A 16,763-nucleotide genomic window follows, 5' to 3' on the forward strand; every position below is an offset into this window, starting at 1 on the left:
CTACCCTCTTCCACTACTAATTTTGTATTCCTTTTGTCTTCAGCACTTCAGCTGATCATGGTTCTTTACCTGGTGGAGTGACCCAAATCTTCATTCCCGAAGGGTCTGGGACATCAGTAGTCCTGCCTGGATTGGGCTGTTGTTATTTTTCCATTGGCCTTAATCACAGGGCATGGTGATACTAAGGGATCTCCTATATTCCAGACATACTCTTCCTTACCTCCATCGTGAAGCAGTAGTCCAAGTCCCCCTTGGTAGTCAGGATCAGTCACCCCAGCCAACACAGAAATTTCCTTCTTTGCTTACTGATTAAAATGCATGAGGAGCCCAGTGTGGTCAGGCAGCAGTTTTAACTTCCAGTTCAATGGAATCATTGTGTCTCCTGGTGGAAGCATTCCACCTTTTGCAACTAAGACCTCTAAGCTAGCAAAGCATAAGGTCACATGGACAGGAAGCAAAAATTTTGCTACTAAGTCACTAGGGGTGATAGTGAGTGGTGACACTCCCATTTCTACCCCTTGAGTCCTGGACCTGTGAATCCTAGCAATGGGAGAAACAGCATCATGTATTAGGTATCTAATTAACAACCAGATTTTCCTGTTATATTAGGACATGGATTCGGCGATCAGAATTTGGTCACTGATAATGTACAAATACTGAACACACATATTAATGTGTATCTCTATTCATTTCTTTATTGAGCAGATATTTATTTAAAATATAGATACAAACATTAAGTCCTAATAAGATTCATCTGTTAGAAATGCACATTTACAATCAGATAGTCTGTCAGGTAAATGTAATTAAACTTCACTGTTTTAAAAATATCTTCTAACGCAGAGGCTATAAAATACTCTATTTAGGAGTAGGAGATTTGGAAATGAGATTGGCCACCAGAGTGAGTACATGAGACTCCCTGCGAAGTGTCATGAATGAACAACATGATTTATGTGTTCCACGTGTTCAGGTCATTTTAGTCATGCATGCAAAGTTTACGGACATTAGGAGTTAACTTATTGCATTTTTGCATATTAAAGAATTAGGAAAATAGAAGTATAAGTTTCCACTGATATATTAATGGAAAAAGCATTTAAAGCAGATGTGAATTTGCATTACATAAGTTCAGTGTAGCAAATGTACTGAGTACCTATTAAGGCCAGGTACTTCTGAGTATACAAATACAAATAGGACACAGTTCACATTCTCCATGAGGTTATCATCTCATGGGAGTGGGGGGTAGTGAATAAGAGACACATTCTAATTACTTTAACGAAGAGTGAGGTAAAAGAGGGGAAACTGCCATTTAAGATAGCAAGTTGAATGCATGATTAGATCTGCTTCTTCCTGAAATCTCACCAAAATGACAGTAAAAGGATTTTTTTTAAAAGACACACAAGGACATAGACAACAGGAGGGAAGAAAATAAAATAAGAATATTGGAAGCTGGAAAGCAGATGGACTAATGATAACTGACTTAGCAGAACCAGGAAAATTAAATCCTAAGCCTGCAGTGGGAGGGGAAAGAAAAGCAAGTGAATTACATTATAGAACTCTCAAATAACCCAGGAAGTGGGGGACCTCAGGTATCTCTGAAAACGTAGGTGGAGGAGCTAAAAAGAAGATGATGTTTGAAAGTTTGTTTACAATACCCTCCCTACAACTCTGTCTCACTCTGATTCCATCAGAATACCCCTGAAGTTCTGATCTCTGGAGAAAGTGAAACAGAGGGAGTCTGGACCAAGAGGCACAAGCATATTTGAGGGCAGGAGTGTTTTACTAAAAATAGGGTAATTAAATAAAGGTTTACTAACAGAGTGCAAAGACTGAGTCTTTTTCCATTGCTAGGATCTCAGAATGCTGGCAGCCAGATAGCATATTGGCAAGTCTTCTCTGAAGACCGTGATCTGCACAAGAGAAAAGATCTAAAATATTTATGTTTTCAGTTCTTTGTTTTGGGTGACCATTCTGTGCATTGTAAGATGTTTAGTAGTCCTGGTCTCTACACACTAGATACCAGCAACACTCCTCCCCCTGTTGTAACAACCAAAAATGTCTCCAAACACTGCCAATGTCCCCAGTGGAGGAGGATAAATTGTCCCCAGTTGATAACCACTGGCCTATAGTGATCCCTACAGTCAAAAAGCCCTTTCCATGAGCTTCCATTCAGCTTTGTAGTGCCTCTCTCTTAAATATAAGCAGAAAGAGCCAAAGTTCACCAGAAATCCAAGGAAAAATGAAGAAAAAAGCAGCTTGGAGGAACCAGGCTATGAGGAAGAAGAAAACTTTAAAGAGAGCATATAGCATCTACAAAAAAAGAACTACTGGAAATTAAAAATGTAGCAGCAGAAATGAAAACTTAGAAGCAGCACTGGAAAACAAAGGTAATGAAATATCCAGAAAGTAGGGTAAAAAGACACAGAAATGGAAAAATAGGAGAGGACATAGAAGATGAGAAAATTAAAGTAACGGCCTAGGGGGACTATATTAGGAAGCAGCTTAAGTTGCTATAACAAAGAGACTCCAATATATAGTGGCTTAAATAGCAAAGAAGTTTATTTCTCTGTAGCCTAGGGTAGGTAAATGGCTCTGCTTTATGAACAGCTGGCTCTGTCATGCCAAACATGTTACATCCATATCCATCCCTGTAGCCAGGGCTGCTGTTTCAGTTGTTAACATTCCCTAACTAGCAGGAAGGAGGTCAAGAAAAGTCTAAACTTAAAGATATGACTCATAAGGTACATGTATCACTTCTGTTCACATCTAGCTGCAAGGGAGGCTGGGGGATGTAGTCCTGCCTATGCCGGCAAAATTCAGGAGAGAGTTATTAAAAGGAAGAAGAGGATGGATATTGAAGGAAGTTGAGCAATTTCCTCAATAAAGTCTAACATCCAAATAAAAGGAGATCCAAAGAGAGAGAACCAGAGAAAATAGTGGGGAGAAAATCAGCAAATACATATATATTAAGATGACTAGGTTTTCCTGGGGTAAAAAGCAATCCCTAAATCTTAGTAGCTTATAAAAACAAAGGTTTATTTCTCATTCAAGTTGCACGTCCATCACAAGTCAGTCAGCTGGGAGTTCTGTTCCATGCTTTCTCACTTAGGCCAACAGAATTTCCATCATTTAGAAAAGTGTTAGTCATTGTGATGGCAGGTGGGTGGGACCCCTGGTGAATCATACACTCATCTCTAAAGCTTCCACCTGTCATTCTTGCTCACATTTTACTGGCCAAATTAAGTCAAATGGCTAACCTAACTTCAAGTCAGGACAAACTTCAAGGGCACAGCAAAATGCAATCCTATTATGTGTACAGGAGAAACACTGGAAATATTTAGTGAAAAATATTAATGACTACCACAGCTCACCTAAATAACTGGTTCACTCTCCTCCCTGCAGGCAATATACACACTCATTCCCCCTCCATGGGAAACAGCTCCAAAGTCGCATGTTGTCATTGTATAAAGCTCAAAGTCTAGACTCTTGGGCTTCCCTGGTGGCGCAGTGGTTGAGTCTGACTGCCGATGCAGGGGACGTGGGTTCGTGCCCCAGTTCAGGAAGATCCCACATGCCGCGGAGCGGCTGGACCCATGACCCATGGCTGCTGAGCCTGCGCATCCGGAGCCTGTGCTCCACAACGGGAGAGGCCACAACAGTGAGAGGCCCGTGTACCGCAAAAAAAACAAAAACAAAAAACTATGATGAAAGTTATGTCATTCTTCTCAGAAAGATATACATACATACAAAATTCTATAAAAAAGTTTCGTAGGATTCACAAATGCCCTGAACTCACTGATAGCTGACAAGTTAAGAAACTATCTTTTCATTTTTATTAATTTTTTGAGTAAGAATAATATTCACACGGAACGAAAATTTAAAATAAAGTTTACAATGAACAGTCTCTCTTCTAGCCCTGTTCCCATACTACTCAATTCAATTCCTCTTCTATCAAAGTGACCACACTTAGTGTATCCTTCTGGAGACAGTCTATGCATATGTATGCATGAGGATTAAAAATGCTTTTTCTTGACACTTTCTTTTTTTCTATTTAATTTATGTTGGCAATTGTTCCACATTGGGTACATAAGACGTCAAATGCACAGAATTCTATTGCATTGCTGTACCCTAATTTTTTTACAATGTATTTTAAATTTTGAAACAATTTCAAGCTTACAAAAAAGTTGGAAGCACAGTACAAATCATTTCTTTCCAGAACCAACTGAAAGTAAGTTGCTGAATCAAAACGACAATGAGATATCACCTCACACTGGTCAGAATGGCTACCATTAAAAAATCTAAAAATGATAAATGCTGGAGAGGGTGTGGAGAAAAGAGAACCCTCTTACACTGTTGGTGGGAATGTAAATTGGTGCAGCCACTATGGAAAAAAGTATGGAGCTTCCTTAAAAGACGAAAAATAGAGCTACCATATGATCCAGCAATCCCACTCCTGGGCATATATCCAGAAAAGATGAAAAACTCTAATTTGAAAAGGTACATGCACCCCAATGTTCACAGCAGCACTATTTACAATAGCCAAGACACGGAAGCAACCTAAGCGTCCACTGACAGATGAATGGCTAAAGAAGATGTGGTACATATATACAATGGAATACTACTCAGCCATGAAAAGAATGAAATATTGCCATTTGCAGCAACATGGATGTACCTAGAGAACATCATACTAAGTGAAGTAAGTCAGACAAAGACAAATATTATATGATATCACTTACATGTGGAATCTAAAAAATAATACAAATGAATGTATATACAAAGCATAAACAGACTCACAGACAGAAAACAAACTTATGGTTACCAAAGGGGAAAGGGAGGGGGGGAGGGATAAATTAGGAGTATGGGATGAATAGATACACACTACTGTATGTAAAATAGATAAGCAACAAGGATTTACTATATAATAGGGGAAAATATTCAATATCTTGTAATAACCTATAATGGAAAATAATCTGAAAAAAAATATATGACTGAATCACTTTGCTGTACACCTGAAACTGACACAGTATTGTAAATCAATTATACCTCAAAAAAAAAGTAAGTTGCTGACCTGATGTCCTATCACCCCTGAATGCTTTCCTGTGTATTTTATATTTACAAATAAAAACATTCTCTTGCATAACCACAATTATAAAAATCAGGAAATTAACATTATACATTACTACCTTCTAATTTTCAGATCCCATTCAAATTTCGCTAGTTATCTGAATAATGTCCTTTATGTCAGGTGCAATTCCTCAATCTTTTCTTGACTCTTGTAGACATAACACTATAGATTATAGGCTAGATATTTTGCAGAATGAAACAACTTGATTTATCTGATGTTTTCTCATGATTAGAATCAGGTCATGCATCTCTGGTAGGAATATAATAGAATTGGTGCTATGTTCTTCTAACTGCATTCTATCAGGTGGCATACAATTTCTATTTGTCCCATTATGATGACGTTTATGTTGATCATTTGATTAATGTGGGATCTGACAGACTTCTCCACTGTAAATTTACTCATTTTTTCCATTTATAATTCATACATTTTTTAGCAGATGACTTTGAATATATGTAAATATTTTAATCCCCATGAAACATTCAGCTTATTCATTTATTTAAATATATCACTATAGGTTCATGGTTTCCTGTTTTATTCAATGGTTTACGACCCATTAACCATCATTATTTATTTTGATGCTCAAATTGTTCCAGATTTGGCCAGTGGGAACCTAGTTAAGCTGGCTTCTGTGTGTTCTTGACACATCCCCATCATTCTCTCAGCACTTCCTTACTTTCTGGTACAAAATGATGATCCAGGCTAAACTTCTGCTTTTCCTACCCCAGTGGTAGAATTGGCTATTCCTCCAAGGATTCTTGATTCCTTTTAGTGGGGAATGACATTTAGAAGCCACAATCTATTTCTATATGTATTTGCAGCCACTAATAATACATACATTGCTAATTCTAATCCAACACTACAGAGTTCATTCTACTTTTCTCCCTTTTCATATTTGTAACTCCCTTCTTGGACAATGAGAAACCAGACTCCCATTATCCTTAATATATTTACCTATTTGATCAATCCTTCTGAAGGTAAGCAAACTCCCAGTCACTGCTGTACCCTCCCTTACAGGGAAACCCTTCTTACCCAACTCAGGATCCAATACCCTGCATCAGGATACCCCCGCCCCCACCCCGGTCATGTCTTCCTCTTCTTCCCTGTGCTCTGACACCCCTCTCTGGGCCTCTGACACCCCCACCCCACCAAGCATGGATGCCAACCTTACGCTACTTGATCTAACGGCTTTAGGATGGAATTGCTCCAGGAAGGGAAGTTTGAAATTGAGTGGTTTGTCCAGGATTTTCCAGGTTTTTGCATTGGATGCAGGTTTGTGCTGCACTCTAGGAACTCCTTCAGTCCTAAGGAAACCTGGACATTAGACACCCCAGTAAAATAAGTTGTCTTAATTTTCTCAAATGTCATCCTATAACTTCTAGGTCTTTCTACATGTTAGAATTACCATTCTTTAAGAGTGCTTTAGGAACCATTATGAGTAAATTATTAAACCTCCGTGGAAAGTTATATAGCACAATCAACAACATCACAAATACACATACTCTCTGACCCAGCAAGTCTGCTGCTAGGAATTTATCTTAAACATATACCAACCTTGTATAGATATGATTATTACCTGCAATATTGTTTGTAACAGTAACAGAATAAAGAGGCATGTTAAAGAAATTATGGGCCTTTTCTCCCTTCCCATTAGGAACACAAAACAATAATCAAACAGACTTAAAAAAGTAACTCTACCAACTCTCAGAAACATAAATTAGCACCATAAGATGAATAGGAATTAGTACAGTAGCTCTGCAATTTACAAGGCAAAAACGAAAGCGGGATGACACAAAACAGCCAGGAAATTATTTTTCTACCAAATTTGTTAGCATATACTTGTCAGAAAACCGTTTTCCAGGTCATTAGCTAAATTCTTTTTACAGCCCAGTAGTGGTATCAGGAAGCTTTTCCGAGTGTCCCCAAAGATTGCCCTGGGCTTGTCAGAAACTGGACAGGAGTTTGATATTGAGCGGTTTGGCAAGGATTTTCCAGGTTTTTGCACTGGGATACGGGCTTGGGCTGCACCCCAGGAACCCCTTCAGTCGCAAGGAAACCTGGACATTAGCCACCCAAGGACCAGGCTACACAGTGAGAGAACTCAGACCTGCGCTGTCCGACACAGCACCGCTCGCCAGATAGGGCTATTTACATTCACATTAAATACAGTTAAAAATTCAGTTCCCCGGTGGCAGTAGCCACATTACGAGTGTTCCACAACCGCAAGTGGCTAGTGGCTACTGTACGAGCGCAGATACAGAATCTTTCCATCACCTCAGGAAGTCTATCGGACAGCGCTGACACAGATTAGTTTTTTTTTTTTAAAAAAAGCTTTAAGCCGCTAGGCTCCACTATCAAAAATAATCAACACACGTCATTACTCTTTCCAAATATTTTGAGGGGGAAAATTATGCTAAGAAATACAAAGTAAAAAAACCTGCCAAGGCACGTGCCAGCAGGTTTTCTCAGAGAACTCACTCGTAATTCCCACGGCGGAGGCCGTCCGTCTTTCTGTGGCACATAACTCCTCAGACTTCTAGAACTCAGCGAACTCCTAAAGTGGTGGGCAACCGAGGGCAAGACCCCCGAGATTTAACTGCTCAAAGCGGCCGACGCCTGTATTCATAGGGCAGGCGAGCCTCAGCTCCGGCCTCCACAGCAGACGCCAACCGGGTCTCGCGCGCCCCTCGGTCAGGCGCTTGCCACAGGCTGGGAGCGCGAAACCGCCCCTGTGTGCGCGCTCCCGCACGCGCGCCGGCCCGCGGCGCGAGAGGCTCTCTGCAGCCAATGGGGCGGGGCGCCGTGCGCCGGAGGCGGGGCCGTGACGCGCGCGCCTCGTGACCCTGCTCGCGGCCTGCGCCCAGAGAAGCCGGAAGCGGCCGCTGTCCGCAGCATCGATTAGGGGCGGAGAGGTGGAGGTCTGCACCTTGGGGTTCGTCAACCCCGCGATGGACCCGGACCGGACAGTCGCGCGGCGGAGGTCATCGTTGCTGCTGCTGCGGCTGCTGCTTGTGGCGCTGCTGTGGTCGGGGCTGGCTCTGGGCACCTTCTCCTTGGGCAGCAGTCCCCACCGGGTCCTCCACGACCTCTTGTCGGAGGAGCAGTTGCTGAAGGTGGAGGACTCGTCTCTGGCTCTACTGCAGGGCGGAAGGATGGGGCCACTGTCACTACCCCCAGACTTGCCGGATCTGGATCCCGAGTGCCGGGAGCTGCTGCTGGACTTCGCCAACAGCAGCGCAGAACTGACCGGGTGTCTAGTGCGCGGCGCCCGGCCGGTGCGCCTCTGTCAGACCTGCTATCCACTCTTCCAACAGGTCGCCAGCAAGATGGACAACATCAGCCGAGCCGTGGGGGTGGGTAGAAGGCACACCCGGGACCTCTGGCGTGGATTGTTGGAAAGGGAGGAGGATGGAATGATGGTTAACTCGGGGTGGGGGGGTGTTCAGTTTCCCCTTTTGTGAGAAAAAGAGGTTGGATTGGGACTGTGGAGTTAGGGGCATCAGAAAAGTGGGTGGCATTATGGGGCGTGGGGTTTGAATTTTTGCTTTCATGGCTGCTGTTGGGCATCTTTGGGTACATATTTGCAGATAGGTATGACTAGTTTTCTTGGGGCTTCTGCACCCCAACTCTACCTTTCGTCACCTCTTTCCCCCCAGTCGGCCACAGCTTTTTCCCATCTCCACCTGGAGTTCCCAGGAAGGACTCTTTCCTGAAAAACCCCAGGTGGAGTGGGGAAACTATAGTGTGCTGGTGGTAAGGAGCTTGAGCTCTGTAGCCAGGCATTTTCAGATCCACCACTTTCTAGCAGTTGGACCTTGGATTAATTATCTTGGAGTCTATCTTGGAGTTTCCTCCTCTGTAGAATGGAGAAAAACCGCTGCCAGATGTGACTGTTAAAAAAATAAAAAGAGATAATGCATGAGAGTTCATTTTAGTCATTAATACAGTCTGGAGCCATTCTGCCAGGAGACCAGTTCTTCTCTGCTTATTAGAGGTGTACTCTGGGCAAGTTATATTCTCTGTAACTGTTGTCTCATCTGTAAGATGGGGATGAGAGGAACTCTTAGAAAAGTATTACTACACATAGTAACAGTTCTCAGTAAATGGGAACTAAAATTTTACAAAAGGGTAAATCTGCCCTCCACTCTTGGTACTCTTCGAGCTCTTCTGGTCATGTGGTTGGTGCTGTGAGGGTCTTAATTAAAAGAAAGAAAGAGAAAGAAAGAAACGAAGGCAGGGAGGGAGGAAGGAAGACAGGCAGGCACAGACATGTCCTTGTTCCTAAGTACCTTAAAGGGGCTAGAGTAGGAAAGGATTAGAGTTTCAGGGCTGGTGGGAGTCATGAGGTATGGGCTGGATATGCCTTGTAAAGGAAAAACAGGAGAAATGACTTTGCGATTATGGAGTGGAAAGTTCCTCTTGTACTGGGAGAAAAAGTCTCATGAAAATGTGGTTGGAATTATTTCATAAATCATAGTTGATTTGACAAAATATAAACATATATAGTTGCATCCTACTTTGTCAGCCTGATATTACTTGACATAAATATGTATTTTTTACAAAAATAGGGAATTTATTTGCATTAAATAAATTCTGTGTCCAGTCTCTGTAAAGAGCTACTTTTCAAGGTACTTTAAGTAAATGTAGACCTACATGCAGTATTTTTCAGGCATATTTCTACTGGGTATAGCAAGGGATATATATGTGTGTGTGTGTGTGTGTGTGTGTGTGTGTGTGTGTGTGTGTGTGTATATATATATATACATATATATATAGTATATCTCACCATGATTTTAAAGTAAAACACCAAAGACTTGTCCCTGTCAACCACAGCAGGATATGATATGGCATCATATTCTGTTTTAAGCAGTTAGGTGCATTGTTCTGTGGCCAGAATGACCGTGAGTCCTGAAGCAAAGCTTGGATCTTTTGAGGCAGCAAACACATTCCTCATTTGTGTAGTTTCTGTGGAATTAAGAAGAGGTTAAAAAATTACCCCAGACTCTGGTGGCACAGTGATATGGGCATCTGTGGGCCAATTATGGGCATATTTGTATATGAATTTCCACATGAATTCCCTACTGCCTACAGGAGGCTTCCCAGTGTGGAGACGGCAGAAACTTGCTTCCTCTGCTTTGTGTCTGATTCTACCAGTGACCTGCATACCCAGCTTGCCTCACTGTTGTGTGAAGGAACGGGGTAAAGAGATAAAAAGAGGCAGAAACCCCTTTCCCCAATCCGTATTTCCTCTCCAAGTCATCCTAGATCTTGCCTACCCCCCACCCCCTTTCCTCAGTAGAGCTGGATGTGGTAGCTCAAAAGCATGATTTCTGCAGTTGTGAGGTACTTCATGGATTTTATAGGCCTTTTCAGATTGGTCTGGGAATTGAACCATTATGTGTAATGATGAACCTATGGAAAATTATGTCTGAGTCTCTTAGGAGTGAACTTAAAGGAATCAGTTGTCCTTTGTGTGTGTGTGGCAGGGAATTGTTTCTGGAGAGTAATGTATTTTCTTTGACTCACATAGACTCAGTCTTTCATTTAAATCAGCTTAATTAGCAAGCACATGCTATTCTTAAATATTGGGCTGGTTAAAGGGTATTTGAAGGAAAAGGAGGGTAAAGTCCAGGCCTTAAACTATCAGTGTAGTTGGGGAAATAAAAATAAATCTATACTGAGAAAAAGAAAAAGGGAAAAAATCATCAATGTGAATGTTATAAATTGTACAATAGGATTTTAGAACCAAAGAGTGAAGGAGATGCTGAATTAAAGGAGGGAACAGAGCAAGGTGGGGTTAATCAGAGAATACCTACAAGTGGAATTATGAACAAGACATTCTTTCTCACCTCTTTAGGGTGAATCAATGTCCATGGATTGATTGAGAGAGGAGGGGAGTATAACAAGGAGAAAAAGAATCAAAGGTAGAAATTAGCAAGCTATTTCTGTAGTACAGCAAGCTGATTCATTTAACTGTAATAGAGTTATCTGATGAGAATTCTATTTTCTAGTCACTTCCTCTTGGAATTACTGGGTCAAGGACTAATAATATAAAACTAATATAAAACTAACAATACAGTTTTATTATCTCAAGGTAAAGAATACAGTGATTTGTGAAACCTGAATAGTAGAATTGACGGATTCCCTCTTACTTAGAGTCATAGTTTCTTCTTTAATTTAAACTGAAAAGAGATGTAGTTTCATTGAGCTGTTCAGCATCACCAGAGTGGTTGCCAGGTTGCTTTGGCCCCCCAAATTCTGAATTGCTAATCTTCATCTTATTATACTTGGTTTGTTTAAAATTTATATAAGCAGATAGACATATAGATATGTATATATATATTACCTATGATTGGAGGTATGTATCTGGAAGTGTTCAGCATAGTTTTAGTGTAGTTTTAGTCTCTTTCATTGGAGATCAGAAAATGTAGTGCTTATTCACTAAAAAAAAAAAATTATTGAGTACCTATTATGTGCAGGGTAGTGGTAGTAACTAGGCATATAGCTGTGAATGAGCAGAGCTTGTAGTCTGGTAGGGGAAACAGACATTAAACATATTGTTATAAAAGTAATTATTTAATTCAGGTGTGATAAGTGTTGCAAAGAAAAAAATCCCAGATGCCGCCAAAGCATATAACAAGAATGCAGATCTTGAGCATTCAAGATCAGCTGAGAGTAGATAGAAGTGGTCAGTGATTAAAGCTGACACCTAAAATTTGAGAAGGTCGGGGAGGAGAGAGAATGTATACATGTTACGAAGTAGAAGGTGTGAAAACTCTGAATGGGAGTCTGGTATGTTTAAGGACTAGAAAGAACTCAAAGCACTGAGCCAGGAGGAGACTAGTGATCTGAGCCTGAGGAAGTGGGCAGGTGCCAGGTCATATTACCTGTAGGGTATTACTAAGGGTTTTAGTCTTTGATTTTAAAGCAGTGTGATATTACTGAAGGGTTTAATTCTGTGAATGATATGATCCGATTTGTACTTTAAAAGGTCATTACGGCTACATGAGAGAAAATGGAGGGGACAGGGACTGGGGAGGGTAGGGGAAGAGTATGTGTGGGGAAATGAAGTAAGAGACTCTTACAGTGATGTGAGAAATGGTGGTGGCTAGGCTACATGGGGGCCATTGTGACGGGGAGAAATGGATAGATTTCAGAGATATTTAGGAGGTAGAACTGACAAAACTTGGTAGTTAATTGAATATGGAATATGAAGGAAAGGAAAGATGATTTCCAGGGTTTTAATAAGAGCAGCTTAGTGAATAGGGTTGCTATTTACTAAGATGGAGGGAGGAACCTGTTTGGTGGGGGAAGATCATGAACTTGATATTGAACTTGTTGATTCTGAGGTGTTTATGAGACATCTGGGTGGAGATATTGCATATGTGGTTGGATATGTATGTCTAGAGATGTGGATTGGGGATAATAGGTTTGGGAGCAGTCAGCTTAAAAGTAGTGTTTGAAACCATGGCATGATGAGTTTGAGTAAGAAGTGAGAATACATAAGAAATGCTGGGTTGAAGATTTGGTTAGAAGATAAAATATTGAAAGAGACCAAGAAAGAAGAGTCAGAGAGATTAAGAAAAATCAGGAGAATGTGCTGTCCTATAAATCAGGGAAAAGGGAAGGGGTGGTTATTTGTGTCAAATCCAGCTGAGAGGACCAGAAGTGAATTTATCAACATTGGCATTCTTGGTACCATAAGAGCCATTTTGAGGGAGCACTTGGGGGTGAGAGTAAGATTAAAGTAGATTAAATAGTGAATGGAAGATGAGGAAGTGGGAATAGTGATGTTACACAACTAAAAGTCTGGCCATAAGGAAGAGATAAGAAAGAGAGGTCACTAAAGAGGAATTGAGACTCAGGGATTTTCTTTTAATTTCTTTCTGTTCCTTTGTCCCTCCATCCCTCTGTCTCTACTTCCCTTCTTCCTTTCTTAAGATGGAAGAGACCTGAACATGTTCAGATGCTGATAGGAAGAATCCTATAGAGAGAGTGAAGATATAGGAAACAGTGGGAAAGTAAACAAGGTCAGTTTTCCTGAGAAGGCAGAGTAGTTGAGATCTAAGGCATCCACAGAGAGAGAGAGAGAGGAGCCTTTGACAGGGGCAGGCACGTTCTGCACTCTAACAGGAGGGTAGAAGGAAAGGTTGAGTGTAGAGGGGTAGGCAGATCAGAGTTTCAGCTTGATGGTCTCTGTTTTCACTGTCAACCAGGAGGCTAGATCTTCACTTGAGAGTAAAGGATGAGAGGGATATCAGAGTTTCAAGGGAGAGTGGAGAAGATTGCAATAGTGGTGTTAGTCAGGGGAGAATGAGCAGACAGGCAAGTGAGGAGTACAGTTTGGGATTATGGATTTATTGTGGAAATAATCTGTTTGGTTGTTTGCATTTTGCCAAATAGGCATGATGAAAGTGGATTGTTGGATTCATTGTGGTTAGGTTTCTGCTAAGTGATTGTGACAGATTTGAGTATTAAAAGTTGTAAATATAAACCAAAGGCCAATGTTTTTTGTCATATGCTAGGTGTTGGGAATACAAAGATATAAGACAAGGTTTCCATCCTAAAGGAACTTTTGTCCAGATAAGGAACCTAGACATATATAGGTGGATATCATGCTTTAAGAAACTGACCCTCGAAGTGATTAAGTAACTTACCCAAGACCATGCAGTGAAAGAGGCTGGGTTTGAATCCAAAAGGATACTACTGCCTATTTCATAGAGTTGTTACAAGGATTAAGTGAGTTATACATTTAGAGCTTTTAGAACCATTAGGTATTCAGAAGTACATCATCGTTATTGGGATTATTCATCACTAACCTTCCATTCTCACTGTTGCTACTATCTTCTCATTATACATGAACTATGGAAATAGTCTATTTAGTCTCCTGCTTCACCCTACATATTGTGACATAGACCTATGCTCTCCAAACTCTGCTTTTCATGCCATCTTCCTCAAAAATCTTAAAAAGTTTCCCACTGTGTGACTCTCATAACCCTCAAGAACTTTCATTACCTTGCCCTGACTTCTCCCTCTACTGCCTCTACTTTCATAGAGGTACCTTCCACTGGCCTCCTGAATACTCCCTGAATACAGCATAACCATTCCTACTTTCACCCCTCGATCATTTTATTTACCCCATTTTAAAACCTTCTTCCCTTTCTTAGTATAGGGCTTAGTTCAAATCCTGCTTCCTCCATGAACTCTCCTTATTTCTCCCAACTACTCTGATGTCTTCCTCAACTGAACTGTTCCGCACGTTGACCACTCATACAGGTTATTCTGTATTGATTTTGATTTTGACTTATTTATTTATTTTTATTTTTTTCTTTGTACAGCAGGTTCTTATTAGTCATCGATTTTATACACATCAGTGTATACATGTCAATCCCAATCACCCAATTCATCACACCACACCCACCCCACCGCAGCTTTCCCCCCTTGGTGTCCATACGTTTGTTCTGTACATCTGTGTCTCAATTTCTGCCCTGCAAACCGGTTCATCTGTACCATTTTTCTAGGTTCCACATATATGCGTTAATATACAATATTTGTTTTTCTCTTTCTGACTTACTTCACTCTGTATGACACTCTCTAGATCCATCCACGTCTCAACAAATGACCCAGTTTCGTTCCTTTTTATGGCTGAGTAATATTCCATTGTATATATGTACCACATCTTCTTTATCCATTCATCTGTTGATGGGCAGTTAGGTTGCTTCCATGACCTGGCTATTGTAAATAGTGCTGCAGTGAACATTGGGGTGCATGTGTCTTTTTGAATTGTGGTTTTCTCTGGGTATATGCCCAGTAGTGGGATTGCTGGATCATATGGTAATTCTATTCTTAGTTTTTTAAGGAACCTCCATACTGTTCTCCATAGTGGCTGTATCAGTTTACATTCCCATCAACAGTGCAAGAGGGTTCCCTTTTCTCCACACCCTCTTCAGCATTTGTTGTTTGTAGATTTTCTGATGATGCCCATTCTAACTGGTGTGAGGTGATAGATACCTCATTGTAGTTTTGATTTGCATTTCTCTAATAGTGATGTTGAGCAGCTTTTCATGTGCTTCTTGGCCATCTGTATGTCTTCTTTGGAGAAATATCTATTTAGGTCTTATGCCCATTTTTGGATTGGGTTGTTTGTTTTTTTAATATTGAGCTACATGAGCTGTTTATATATTTTGCAGATTAATCCTTTGTCCGTTGATTCATTTGCAAATATTTTCTCCCATTCTGAGAGTTGTCTTTTCGTCTTGTTTATGGTTTCCTTTGCTGTGCAAAAGCTTTTAAGTTTCATTAGGTCCCATTTGTTTATTTTTGTTTTTATTTCCATTACTCTAGGAGGTGGATCAAAAAAGATTTTGCTGTGATTTATGTCAAAGAGTGTTCTTCCTATGTTTTCCTCTAAGAGTTTTATAGTGTCCAGTCTTACATTTAGGTCTCAAATCCATTTTGAGTTTATTTTTGTGTATGGTGTTTGGAAGTGTTCTAATTTCATTCTTTTACATGTAGCTGTCCAGTTTTCCCAGCACCACTTATTGAAAATACAGTTATTTCCATTGTATATCCTCCTTGCCTCCTTTGTCATAGATTAGTTGACCATAGGTGTGTGGGTTTACCTCTGGGCTTTCTATCTTGTTCCATTGATCTATGTTTCTGTTTTTGTACCATATTGTTTTGATTACTGTAGGTTTATAGTATAGTCTGAAATCAGAGAGTCTGATTCCTCCAGCTCCGTTTTTTTCCCTCAAGACTGCTTTGGCTATTCGGGGTCTTTTTTTTTTTTTTTTTGCAGTACGCGGGCCTCTCACTGTTGTGGCCTCTCCCGCCACGGAGCACAGGCTCAGGACACGCAGGCTCAGCGGCCATGGCTCACGGGCCCAGCCGCTCCACGGCATGTGGGATCCTCCCAGACTGGGGTACGAACCCGTGTCCCCTGCATATGCGGGCGGACTCTCAACCACTGCACCACCAGGGAAGCCCTTATTCGGGGTCTTTTGTGTCTCCATACAAATTTGAAGATTTTTTGTCCTAGTTCCATAAAAAATACCATTGGTAACATGATAGGGATTGCATTGAATCTGTAGATTGCTTTGGGTAGTATAGTCATTTTCACAATATTGATTCTTCCCATCCAAGAACATGGTATATCTCTCCATCTGTTGGTATCATCTTTAATTTCTTTCATCAGTGTCTTATAGTTTTCTGCATTCAGGTATTTTGTCTCCCTAGGTAGGTTTATTCCTAGATATTTTATTCTTTTTGTTGCAATGGTAAATGGGAGTGTTTCCTTAATTTCTCTTTCAGATTTTTCATCATTAGTGTATAGGAATGCAAGAGATTTCTGTGCATTGATTTTATATCCTGCAACTTTACCAAATTCATTGATCAGCTCTAGTAGTTTTCTGGTGGCATCTTTAGGATTCTCTATGTATAGTATCATGTCATCTGCAAACAGTGACAGCCTTACTTCTTCTTTTCCAATTTGTCTTCCTTTTATTTGTTTTTCTTCTCTGATTGCTGAGGCTAAGACTTCCAAAACTATGTTGAATAATAGTGGTGATTGTGGACATCCTTGTCTTGTTCCTGATCTTAGAGGAAATGCTTTCAGTTTTTCACCATTAAGAATGATGTTTGGGGCTTC

General features: G+C 40.7%; 1 protein-coding gene across 1 annotated transcript in view; it reads left to right on the forward strand.

The window, feature by feature from the left end:
• The first annotated feature begins 7,971 nt into the window (after positions 1-7,971).
• The window catches only part of OSTM1 (osteoclastogenesis associated transmembrane protein 1), a 39,238-nt gene continuing 30,446 nt past the window's right edge, over positions 7,972-16,763 (forward strand). Inside the window, exon 1 of the mRNA XM_065888981.1 lies at positions 7,972-8,469. Within this exon, the coding sequence (XP_065745053.1) occupies positions 8,065-8,469 (405 nt within the window). The 5' untranslated portion in view covers positions 7,972-8,064. The remainder of the gene's footprint in view (positions 8,470-16,763) is intronic.

This window comes from Phocoena phocoena, chromosome 12, assembly GCF_963924675.1.
Source record: "Phocoena phocoena chromosome 12, mPhoPho1.1, whole genome shotgun sequence".
Taxonomy (NCBI): Eukaryota; Metazoa; Chordata; class Mammalia; order Artiodactyla; family Phocoenidae; genus Phocoena; species Phocoena phocoena.